Here is a 12,286-nt window from a genome sequence, read left to right on the forward strand (position 1 = left end):
CTCAAAACAGCCTCTGGGGCGGGCGGGCAGGCAGTCAAACCACACAGCTGAGGAAACCAACCCAAAAGGTGAAGGGAGGGGACTTGTGGCTCCACCACTCCGAGGGCCAAGCCCACACTCCTCCTGTGCTCACAGAACCCCCGGGTAGGATTGCCACACAAAGTACGAATATTGCACGGGGCCTGCTTTCTCTATAAAGCTATTCCTTGTTTATCTGAAATTCAAATTTAGCTGGGCTTCATCCCAAATATTGCACGAGACATGCTTATGCTAAAGAGTATTCATTATTTATCCGAAATTCAAATTTAAACGGGCCACCTGTATTTTTATTTGCTAAAGCCGGCGATGCTACCCGGGGTCGGCGTCCCCCCTGACCCACCAGGCCCGAGTGAAATGCCGGGATGCCCCGCTCACCCGGAACACCAGTGCAGGCCTGACTGCTTCTCCCATGAGTCACCCTCCCCCTTCATCTGCTCGTTCGCTTGGTTTCCCCCTGTGTGTCCCTGTCCCCATGGATCAGGAACAGGCTGCAGACACCTCCTTCCTTGCCCGGGCCCTCCGGCCTCGCCCTGCAGTAGGGGTCCTAGGACGTGGAGTGTGGTTGCAGCCTCGTCCTGTCCAGCCTGGCTTGGGACAGGGAGGCTGTCCCCAGCCAGCAGGGTGGAGCCAGGTGGCCTGGGTTTGGAGCCCAGCTCCACCACTTACTAGATAAGGGACCTTGGGCAAGTTACTTAAGTGCCCTGTACCTCGTTTTTCTCATTTGCAAGATGTCAGCCTCACAGGCTGTGAGAATTAAGCGGCTGGATACAGACCATGCCCTTAGAACATGGTGGGTGCACTCCCAGTAAATGGGGGCTCTAACCACATAAGGAGGTGAGATGCAAATGGGGCTCCAGGGTGGAGGGCCACTCGCAGGGGCTCTGCCCATGGGTTGGAATGGGGGTGAATGTGGGAACGGAAGAGGTGGGATGCGGGCTGAGTGGTGCCACATCCCAGCGTAGTTCCGGGTACCAGGTACCTTGACCCCTGTGGGGTCCTGTCTGGCCCATCCCCGCCCAGTCCCAAACCTTGGTCTGCATCTCGCCCTGGATTGATCCTCTTCATCCTCTCTCCCACCAGGCGCCTAGATGCCAACCTCATCTCCCTGGTCCCGGAGAGGAGCTTTGAGGGGCTGTCCTCCCTCCGCCACCTGTGGCTGGACGACAATGTACTCACCGAGATCCCTGTCAGGGCCCTCAACAACCTCCCCGCCCTGCAGGCCATGACCCTGGCCCTCAACCGCATCAGCCACATCCCTGACTACGCCTTCCAGAACCTCACCAGCCTTGTGGTGCTGTGAGTGCTGCCCTGCCCCATCCCCCCTGGGTCCTGCTGGGGCTGCATGTTTACTCAGAGCTGGGCTGGAAGCTGGATAGCTTTGCATTTCTCTATGTGCTACGGACCCTTCTGGCCTCAGTTTCCCCTTTGTAAATGAGGATGATGGTCCCCTGTGGACGCCACAGGGTTATCATGAGACCAAGTGACACTAGAGCTGTAGAGGTGCTCTGGGAGGCCAGAAAACAGGAATTAGTATTGTTTTCTCACGATACAAGTGTATGAACTATACCACGTGAATTGGCATTGAAGTTGACTTTCTTCCATGATTTCCCGCGTATTTGACAATCGGATGATGTAGTCTCCTGCTTCGGCACAGGGAGAGGGGAAACTCATCTCGTTTCCAGGCCTGGAGAAGCAGAGAAGAGCCATCACTTGTAATTAGACAGCCAAGCCCCGGCAGGGCAACGGCCCAGGAGCTGCATCCCCGGCAGGACCTGGGGACCGGGGATAAGTCTGCCCTCCCGCTGGGAGCTTTAGAGTGCAGACTAGCTCCCAGCTGATTGCTCTGCGTGATCAGTAAGTTTGCAGGGTAATTACTAGGGCTCGGAGGTCGTGTGTAATTGTTCTGGATTGCACACTAATTGCTACAGGAACACGAGTGTTAGTGACTCTGCTCGATGGCCACACTGCCTCCCTGGCTCTTGGCAATCTAGTGGGATTTTCCAAACCAGGGGACGGGTGATGCTCAGCTCCATTTGAGGATGAAAAGCCAGCACCAATTTGTCTAATTCTCTGTCCCGGGAGACTGGAGGACCAAGATGAGTATCCTTATGGACCACATCCTTCTATCAGGATGGCCATACCAGACCCCTTCTGGGAGGCACTGGGGGGTTCATAGAGGGTAAAAGAAAAGGTGGTTGACTCCAGCTGTGGTGACACCCCTGTGACATCATGAGTGGAGGGAATCAGGTCTCTGTGACAGACGAGACCACTGGAAAAATGAGGGCTCAGGATGGGTCCCCACAAATGAGCAGCAGCAGGCATTTATGGAGCCCTTTGGGGACACTGAGGACTCTGAGAAGTGTGAGATGTAGCCGATGCCCTCATGGGGCTGATGGCCTCGTTGAAATGGCAGAATAGGTAGGGAAGAGGAGCTGATGATGTGACATCACTCATTCCAGGAAGCCGGCTTACAGCGTGGGAGCACTGGGGCAGCTGAAGCAACTGCAGGAGGGGTAGCTGTGTGGGGTGGTGGAGTGGGGCCTGGCCTGGAAAGACCATGAAGAGTTATCAAGAGAAGAGAAAGAGAGGGTTCCAGACAGGGGTCCATAAAGACAGGCAGGGGAAAGTCGGATGTTTGGCAGCCAGCAGATAGGCCGGTCTGGCAGGAGCAGAAGGGTCCTCTTGCAGAGTGTGGGAGAAGAGGCTGGAAAGGAGAGTTTGGGGGCTCAGGGTCAGAGCAAGGAGTCTGGCTTTTAGCTGCCAGTGGGGGAGGGCAGCTTGAAGGTCCTGGAGCAGAGGCGAGGGGGTGTTTGAGAGGGCTAATTTGAAGGATGGACGGGAACAGGAGGAGCCTGGAGAAGCAAGGTCAGTTAAGGGGCTCTCGTGCACCAACCAAGGTCCAGCGGAGGGAGGCGGCAGAGGGACGGCAGGGAGGGCAAGGCGGTGAGGGACGTTCTGAAGGGAGAGTTGATCTGATCTAGACGTTTTCAGAGGGTGGAAGCCCAACAAGAAGGGGAGTCAAGGACGCCTCCAAAGTCTGCTGGGAACCAGGGAGTGGCTCGAGTTAGGTCTGCTGCAGACGCAGGAGGGACGGGGGCCCCTGGGCAAGGACGGAAGAGGGACTAAGGAAAGAAACCCTACGGAGCAGGAGCAAAGCCGAAAGGTGAGGACTGGCCCTTCCTGCAGGGTGGGCTGGAAACCTAACCCTCTGTCCTTCACCTCCTCTGACTCATGGGATGCAGGAGAGAGGCTTCCGGCAGGAGGTGACCTGTGAGGGAGCAGGGACATGAGGAAAGCAATCCAGGGACTATGGGATGAGCTGTAGGAAGGCCCAGCAGGCAGATAAGGAAGACCGGGTGAGATAAAAGTTGGGTTAAACCCAGGTGGTGGACAGGGGCCTGGCTGCAGAGGGCGTGGAGGAGAAAGGCTCTTCAACCCGAAGCCTGTCCTTTCATCCGGCTGCTCTGACGAGCATGGGAGCCCTTCCCACCGCTGCTGCGGCACTGATGGACCCCCAGGTGGCACTGAATTGGGCCACAGTGGTGTCACACGTGTAAATCTTGTGTCTTTCATCTGAATATAAGCCCCAGCCCCCTGCCCCAGGCTGGGCTGCTGGACGTGCCCAGGATCCCCCCGTTGAATGAGTGGTTTAGAAGAGGGAGTTGGAGGCCTGGAGCTGCATGTTTAGGAAACCAAGATGGTTTATTCCCAGAGATGCTGGGGGAAGTGGAAAGGAGGCGGGGAGACATGGCAGTTTGGTGACAGCTGGGTTATAGGTGTGGAGCAAATGGGAAAGATTAAAACCCCTTGGTGAGGGGAGATGGTTTATTCCCAGAGATGCTGGGGGAAGTGGAAAGGAGGCAGGAAGAAATGGTAGTTTGGTGACAGCTGGGTTATAGGTGTGGAGCAAATGGGAAAAATTAAAACCCCTTGGTGAGGGGAGATGGTTTATTCCCAGAGATGCTGGGGGAAGTGGAAAGGAGGCAGGAAGAAATGGTAGTTTGGTGACAGCTGGGTTATAGGTGTGGAGCAAATGGGAAAAATTAAAACCCCTTGGTAAGGGGAGACGGTTTATTTCCAGAGATGGGGGCTGTGTTTTCCCTATCAAATCAGAAGCGCCCTGTGGGAGGGGTCTGTCTCTCCACTGGAACCTGACGAAGCAGGTGGGCAAGGATGGGGAAGACAGACGGGACCCCAGCCTCTCAAGACTCCCATCCCTACCTGTCTCCGTCGGCTGGCTCTGCCTGTTGCCTTGTGTTTGAACACCATCTTGGAGCCCAGCCTGACTTCTTCCTCTTGTAAGTGATTTCCTTTTTCTGCCCAAAGAGGTTTTTTAGTCCTTGAACTTTAATATCTTAAGTAGAATATGTCACCATGCAGAATATTCTGCATCTAATTTTTCTGGAACAATGTATGCTTTTGAGCAGAGCATTCCATTCTTTTCTTCCTTTCAGAGAATTTTATTGGTATTATGTCTTTGAATACAGCTTATGTCTCATTTTGGATTCTCTCCCTCAGAGACATCAATTAACCTGAATCACGATTCTCTCTTCTACGTCTCTTAGTTCCCAGCTGTTTTACCTTTTGTCTCAATCAGCCACGTCGTCCGCGATTATCTCAAGCTTCTTCTATGACACCAATTCGGTGTTCAGCAGCATCTACGCTGTTGCTTGGTTCTAGTTTATTGACTAATTTTTTAATGATGTAGTTTTGGTCTTCAATTTGTTTCCTTAGTCTATGATGTCATTTTTTCCTTTCATTTTTGAAATTTCATCTTGGAAATATTGTTTTCTTGGATTATTCTGCAGCAGAAGGCCATTGTGATAAATTTCCTCTGTGCCTCATCCTTAGTTACATTTTCTTCCAGGTTGGAACTTTGTCTTTTGCATCCTCTTGTCTCTTCTCTCTCTGGGTCACTGCTGTGTGTTTCCATAATTGCCATGTGACCTCTCTTTTCTGGCTCATGCCTGTAGCTCTGTCTCCCTGTTCTGGCTGCACCATCTCTGGCCCACCGGTTCCCTCCACCCTGCAGTGTGAGGGCTGCTGTCGGGGTAAATGTGGTTCCATGGCGTGCATGCACCCCGTGGAGTGGTGCAGGTGGGGTGTGCTCTGGGTGGCGCCCAGGCTTTGTCAGAGCCCCTGGGCTCTGCCGGCTTCAGATCGAGGTCCCTCCGACCTGCATGCCCTTGGGCTTCAGGACCGTTCCTCATCTTAGCGAGTAGCGTGGAGCCTTACTTTTCTTCCCCCGTCACCTGTTCTCCTTGGAGGCCAGCAGTGGGGAGGGGAAGAAAGGATACCCGCAGAGCTGCATCTCTCCAGATTGGGGGTTTCAGGGAGAATTCTCCAGACTTGGTTTTCTTGCCAGTTCACTTTCTGGAGAAGGAGCTGACGAGGGGTGCCAGCATTTTCCCTTGGCCACCCGATCCCGCGGTTTACTCACCTTGGGTTGTGTCTCTGCCTTCGCTTCGTTGCTGCTTGTCATATTTGGGGTGGGCCAGGGGGCTTGCTTTTGCTATTTTCGCTCATTTCTTTAGGAATTGGGAGGAGAAACTTCTGTTGCTTATTTTCAATGTTTACCCTGGAAGTCGCTCCCAAACAGATCTCCTGCCTCTACCCACCCCGCACGAGCTCTGGCCAAGCCCTTTGCTAACACACCGGGCTCCTCCCCCGTCCCCACCTTTGTCCCCACCGCCTGCCTCTTCAGATCACCAGTCTTCAGGGTCCGCCTCTGGACCACCGCCTCCGTAAGGCTTCCCTGACTTCTCCGGCCTCACCCATCTCCCATCTCTGAGCCTGTCGACGGCTCTCTCCAGCTACAACAGAGACCTTACCCTTTAATTATATGTTGTCTGCAGTGGTTTGCTGTGGGCTCCCACAAGTGCGTCTGGCCACTGAGTCAGGCAGGCTGGGTCCCGAGGAGCAGGAGCCTCAGACTCGAGCCCCCGACATCAGGCCTCTCTCCAAAGCATAGCGGGAGCTTGCTGTGGTCCAGGCCTGACGTCTCGCTCTCGTTCTCTCCTTCAATAAGAAGTCAAAACAGCGTTGCCCATGGTCAATCCAGTCTTGGAGATTGTGACTTCAGAAGTCAGTCTTGGCCAATCATTTTGTCCCTAGAGACAAGGGGCTGGGCCACTGGGGTCAGTCTGTCCCTGCTTCTGCCTCCACTTTCCCCCGGGCCCTGATGCTGTGGGCACCCATTCTGACGTGGCTCTCCTTCCCACACAGGCATCTTCATAACAACCGCATCCAGCATCTGGGGACCCACAGCTTTGAGGGGCTGCACAATCTGGAGACACTGTGAGTGTGGGGTTGTGGGGTTGTGGACTCTGTCCTGCCGGGTGATGACAGCCTGGAGTCCCAGAGTCGGAAGGGAGGGTGGCAGAGGGGAAGACTGGCAGGACTGGGATGCTGGGCTGTGGCTCCAGGCTCATCCGCGTGCCCCTCCCGGGCACTTTCTCGAGAATGTCACTCCCAGTGAATTCCTTCCTCCTTCGGAGGGGCGGAGCTGTTCTCGGGGAGTTCAGGGTGGCCCAGAGACGGAGAGCCTAGGAGTCCTGCCAGCAGAGACCACCAAAACAATGCAAATTTTAGACAGAAATGAGAACTGCGAGGAGAAGCTAGTCGAACTGGGATATGAAGCCTGGGAATGGAAGGCTTGGGGGTGGGGCTGGGGTTGACTTGATGGCAGTTTTGACATCTGTTTGAGGGTGGCTGCTGACAGAGGGAGAGTGATACACCGAGTCATGCTGGTCCTGTGTGCCAGTCGGTCTAACGAGCTAGATGATGAATGAGGAGATGGTCCCTTCAGCGCTCTGGCCTGACTATAAAAAGCACCCAAGCTGTTGACGCTTAAAAAGCCATATTATTCACACATCATCATCCTGGAATTCGGTGAAGGTCAGAATTCGCCCAAACCCACCCATCATTTCCTCTGGAGTCCCGCCAGGCCCCACAGAGTGGGCTGAGTGGGCACCACTTGAGCAAACAACTGGCCAGGCTCTCTGAGCACACTGGCCGTGCCAGCCGGGGTCTCTCAGCTCCCACGATGGGGCTGGTGGTCATGGCCACCTGGTGCAGGCCTGGGAGGGCAGCACTGGGGAAACGAGGACCCCCAGGTCACCAAGCGTGAGCCGCTGAGGCTGGAGAAGGGCTCTTGGCGTTGGGGGCATGGTCACAGCTCCTCTTGCTACCTGGCCCCCATACTCCATCTGCCTTTCTCCACCCGTGACACACGCACCAAGGCATCGTTCCTGAGGCAAGGGGTTTTCAAGAGTCCAGAGCAGCAGAAGAGACGATGCAGGGAGACAAGCTGTGTGACCTGAGGAGGGAGGTGTGGGGAAGACCGTTCAGTGGCTCTGTCCCAGAGGCCTCGGCGTCTGCGTTTGTGGCTGTGGGGGAAGGACGGGAAGCCGAGACCAAGGCTCCGCTCATCTTTCCTGTGGGCGGGAGACCCAGGGCCACGGTCACTCCCTTGGGCTCAGCCCGAAGCAGGAGAAACGCCAGAGCGGGTCCGGCTCCCCGGCGTCCTCACCTTCCAGCTGACTGAGCGCCCAGGAATGGGGTGCAGGGGGATGTGCCCCAGCCAGGAGTCAGGAAAGGGAGCCTCTCCCCACTGCCGCGTGGGGCTCTGGCTGTGTGCATCCCCTCTCTAGCTGTCGTAGACAGCTGGACGGTTACTGCTGGGCAGTCCGGCCTGCTCAATCAGCCTGCTAACTGATGTCCAGGGAGGTGGCGTGACCCCAGAGTCACTCCCTCAGTTAGGGACAGAGTGATCTAGGGTGCGTTAACTGAGAAAACACAGGTGCAAGTCCCGAGCTTGTGCCTGCAGTCCTCAGTCATCTGGGTCGACTGTGAATTGTGTAAGCCTATCATGCTGGGTTGGGGGCTCCCAGGTGTAAGAGATAGCTGTGACCCTCTCAAAGGCCAGGCCCTCGAGACACAAGAGCTTTGGAGGCGGCATTTGGAGCTGCTGGGCGCCCGCAGAGCAGGGGGAGCCCAGTGTTACCTGCCCGGGAGTGTGGGGTGTGGAGGGGGCACATACAATGGGTGTGGGTTGGCAACTCTAAAAAGCCAACCAGCAGCGATTTCTTCACTTCTGGGGCACGCTGCCTAGTTCTTTCTCAATGAGCCACTGGCTTGCCGCACGCAGGGTGTTTGGCTCAGCTGGCGCTGGCTCGACTTCAGAGCTGTCCTGCCGCTGAGCGCCCACGGCACCTTCCATCCGCAGGAGCGCTCGGCCTCTGCTCAGATCCCAGGGCTTGCACCCACTTTACAGGTGGGGAAGTCAAGGAGAAGAGATGGGAACGGTCCCCACTTCCCACCTTGGGGTCAGAACCGCCCGGTGGCATCAGACAGCTTGGTGTTAAGCCAGCTCCACCAGCTTCATGACTCGGTGACGTCGTTTGCCTCTGGGAGTCTGGTTTTCTGGGATACAGCTGATACCGCTGACTCCCAGGGTGGGCGTGGGTTGACTGAGACGATGTGTGCGGGTCCCGACAGCCTGGCAAACAGGGTTAGGAACCTGCCCTGTGCTCCCTCCTTGCTCCCCATCCCTCCTCCAAGGGCCTCCATCTCAGCAACGCCCCTCGCTTCCCTGCCCTTGAGGGTAAGTTCCTCCAACTTTTGATCTCCAGTTAAAAAGGGGGAAGTGCGTTCTTTATCCTCTACCCCCCAGAGCAGTTACCTGGGGCCTGCAGGGGCGGCCAGCTGTGGAGAGATGGAGGCGTGGCTGGAGAATAAAAGGAGAGAGACAGATAGTCAGGCCTTTTAATGGTTGCGTAATTGGCACGTCCTCAGGCACGGTTATTGCTCTGGAGCTTTTCATGCGAGCGTCTCACTGGAGGGGTATTTCTCCCTCGGGCCCCTGGGTAAGTCTCTGCCACTCTCATCTCCGCAGCAGAGGGAGGACGAGACCCCCCCTCACCCCCTACTCCCGGCCCTGCTGTGGTTTGGCTTCATCAACAGGCTCCTCCTCTGAGGGGGAGCGGGACCCAGCCATTCCACCTGGGAGGAGGGCCCGGTGCAGGCATGCACACGTGGTCACACAGCCACCCGAGCCACACACAGCAGGCAAGGCAGCCATGCAATGCTCATGCCACACACTCAAGCCCTCCATGCTCCCCCCCACATACACGCTGCCACCCCACACCCGAGCACAGTGCAGACACACCTGCTGCCAACCAACGCACCCATGGCAGCACGGCCTCTGTCAGGCCCTCTGCTCTGGAGGCCGGACTGCCTGGGTGACACAGGAGGTCCTACTCTGCAAGCTGGGCCACCCAGAGCCGGCAGCCTCCTCTCTGTGAGCCCCGCCTCCCTCGTCTGCTGGGCATCAGATGAGCATCCCCATGGGCTACCTCAAAGGATGAGCGTGAGTGAGATACACATGCACCATGCTCTCTTCTGCTCCAAAAGAGCCAGGCAAATCCAAGGGATGTGGGCAGGGTCCAGGGGCTGGGTGCTGCTGTGCCCTCTCCCCTACTGAGCAGAGTAGAGCAGGCAGACTCCAGGCCCTGAGCAGAAGCCTTGTGTGCTTTGAGGAGTCCAATCGCCCAGGGAGAGGCTCTGGGGACATTGCTCCCATTTCCCCTGATGCCATCATCATGATTCCAGACCTGACCAAGACACCCCAGCGGAGGCAGACAGGACCAGCTCTGTCCTGCTTCTGCACCCACTTTCTGCTCCCACACTGAGGATGCCCCGCCTCTGTTGAGAAGGTCAGAATCAGAGATGGGCCCGCCCCTGGCCTGTGAAGTACCATTTCCTCCTCTTTCAAGATCAGACCAAATCCAGAGATCTGGGGTGAATTGCACAAGTTTCTACAGTTTGTGAGTGATGGTAAACCACTAGGACCCAAAACTCTCGCCTCCTGATCCCTCCCTCCCTTGAGCACCAGCTCCTGTGAGGTCAGGTCCATCTCAGGCCTTCCCAGATATCTAGGTTGAGAAATAAGAGAAAGCAGGACCAGGAGCAATTCTGGGAAGCTCTCCAGGAAGGGTCTCAGGGACCCAAAACCAGGCCACCCTGCCCTTTGGTCAATGCTTGGAAATGCCTGGCTGGGGGCCGCGGATGCTGTGCAGAGCTGTCAGCTAATGGTCCTTGACTCCCCAGCTGTACTTACCCATGAAGTCTGTGCAAAAAAAGAAAAGCCTGGCAAACACTGTTACAACGCAGGGCCCAACACCACTCCCTAGTCTGGGAGTTTGACGTCTGCGTCTCGGCTGTGACTCAGAGCGGAGAGGGCCTAGGATGGAGCTGGGGCCAACGGTGCCTGGCCTCCCTCGGGCCTGGGAGATGATCTCAGCCTCGTTATAACCTCATTAAACAGATCGACCCAGTTGGAGCCCCTGTGCTGGCTGGACCTTTCCCCTTTGGAGGGAAGCCTGGGGCCATCGTGGCAACAGAAACCTCCCGCTCTAGCTCCAAATCAGGACCAGCGTTCAGCAGAGGTCTGGGAGGAGAGCAGGGCGGGAATCTATAGGATTCTGCCTGATGAAACAAAATTGTGCATTCCGCGTAAAAGCTGGTCTGGGGCCAGATGCCCCAGTGATCTGCTTCCACAGGACGTTTTTACTTCGACGGAAGCTGTGGCTGCAAAGCCCTCTGGCTCTGCGTCATCGACACCACTCATGCCAACAGATTTTGCTCTAAACCAACTCTGACTTGGTCCTCAAGGTGTCCGGCCGTCTCTCAGTCCTGGGCCCAAGGGCCAGCCTTCGGACCGAGACAGAAAACCAGGCGGGTCTCCAGTGGAGGGTCTCCCAGGGCTCAGGGGCATCCTGCAGCAGACTAACGACTGGACCTGAGTCAGCTCACCTGGATTCGGCCCTGGCTCTGCCACCAGCACGTGGCATGTGCGAGTCACCTGAACTCTCCAGAGGCTCGGTTTCCACAAATGGGAAATGGAGACGATAGTTTTCAATGCACGTGATGATATTTACCGAGGCTGGAAGGCTCCAGGTGCTTCATTGGTGTGGGCTTTCTCGTTCCCGTCCTCCCACCTAATGCTGGATGGACAGCAATGTGACTTTGCCCCTCCTAAATTAATTAACTAATTAATTTTCCTTTCTTTCTTTCCTTTTTTTTTTTTTTTGACAGCAGTGTGTCTGAAGGTGGCAGGGAGGGTGTTGCCTGACTCATCTCCTCCAGAGTGTGGATGGTCAGGGCGCGGCTGCCGTATTAGTTTCCTGTGGCTGCCATAACAAACTATCACAAACTTGGTGGCTTTTAAAAAAACCCCAGAAATTTATTCTCCCGCAGGCTGGAGGCCAGAAGTCCAAAATCGAGGTGTTGTCAGGGTTGGTTCCTTCAGAGGGTTCGAGTCAGCATCTGCTCCAGGCCTCTCTCTGACCTCTGGCGGCTGCGGGCAACTCTTGGCACTCCTCGGCTCACTCGGAACTCTGCCTCCATCTTCACATGCCTTCTCCCTGCCTCCTCTTCTTATAAGGGCACTTGTTGGATTTAGGGCCCACCCTGTTGATCCAGGATGATCTTATCTCAAGATCCTTAACTTAATTACATCTGGAAAGGCCCTTTTTCCAAATAGGGTCACGCTCCCAGGTTCCAGACGTTGGGACTTGAACATACCTTTTCGGGGCTACAATTCAACCCGCTCCAGCCACCCACAGGCAGGCTCCACAGAAGAGCCCGCCAGGCAGGCTAACGGGTGGGGCAGAGGTCCAGGTGAATCTCGCCAGTTTGCCTCTGATCTAAAGGCAAGCACGGATCATCCCTCTGAGAATTCCTGCAGTTCAGAGAATTAAAAATACATTTTTCTCAAAGGCTGTTGCATTTCATATCTCATTTATTCCTCCCACTCAAATACTCATTGAGGACGACAGGCAGGAATGGTGTATCCTTGTGTTACAGGTGAGGAAACTGAGGCAGAGTGGAGGACTTGCCCAGGATCCTCCAGTTAATTAAGAGCCAGGGCTGGAACGCGGGTTTCCCTGCCTTTGGCGCAGCGTCAGCCGTCAGCCCACGCGGCCCCTCCAGGCCGGCCCTGGGAGCACGGAGGAACTCTTTCCGCGCCAGCTCTTAATCATCTTACATTTGCGGGTTTATTAGCTGCAAATTTGTGGGGTTTTGTGGCCTATAGAGTAATTTATTGTTCCATATAAAACTTTTTTTCTGGCTTCCCTGCAGAACCACTAATGACTTCTAAGAGGCAGAAAATTGAGCTACCCAGTGAGTTTGTCCTGTGTCCACGACTGTGACAGGTTATTAATAGTTTTTCCCAGCACAGCGT

The 12,286-nt window shown here is 55.6% G+C and overlaps 1 protein-coding gene across 4 annotated transcripts in view; it reads left to right on the top strand.

Moving 5' to 3' along the window:
• The window catches only part of LGR6 (leucine rich repeat containing G protein-coupled receptor 6), a 110,278-nt gene that overhangs the window by 67,271 nt on the left and 30,721 nt on the right, over positions 1-12,286 (top strand). For 2 of the 4 annotated variants that reach the window (XM_070602207.1, XM_070602209.1), the window contains exons 5-6: positions 1,120-1,335; positions 6,265-6,336. In XM_070602207.1, the coding sequence (XP_070458308.1) occupies positions 1,120-1,335; positions 6,265-6,336 (288 nt within the window). Of the gene's footprint in view, positions 1-1,119; positions 1,336-4,103; positions 4,338-6,264; positions 6,337-12,286 lie in introns of those variants that run through there. The other 2 variants (XM_070602210.1, XM_070602208.1) reach the window with 2 other exon arrangements.

Source organism: Equus przewalskii, chromosome 31, assembly GCF_037783145.1.
Source record: "Equus przewalskii isolate Varuska chromosome 31, EquPr2, whole genome shotgun sequence".
Lineage (NCBI taxonomy): Eukaryota > Metazoa > Chordata > Mammalia > Perissodactyla > Equidae > Equus > Equus przewalskii.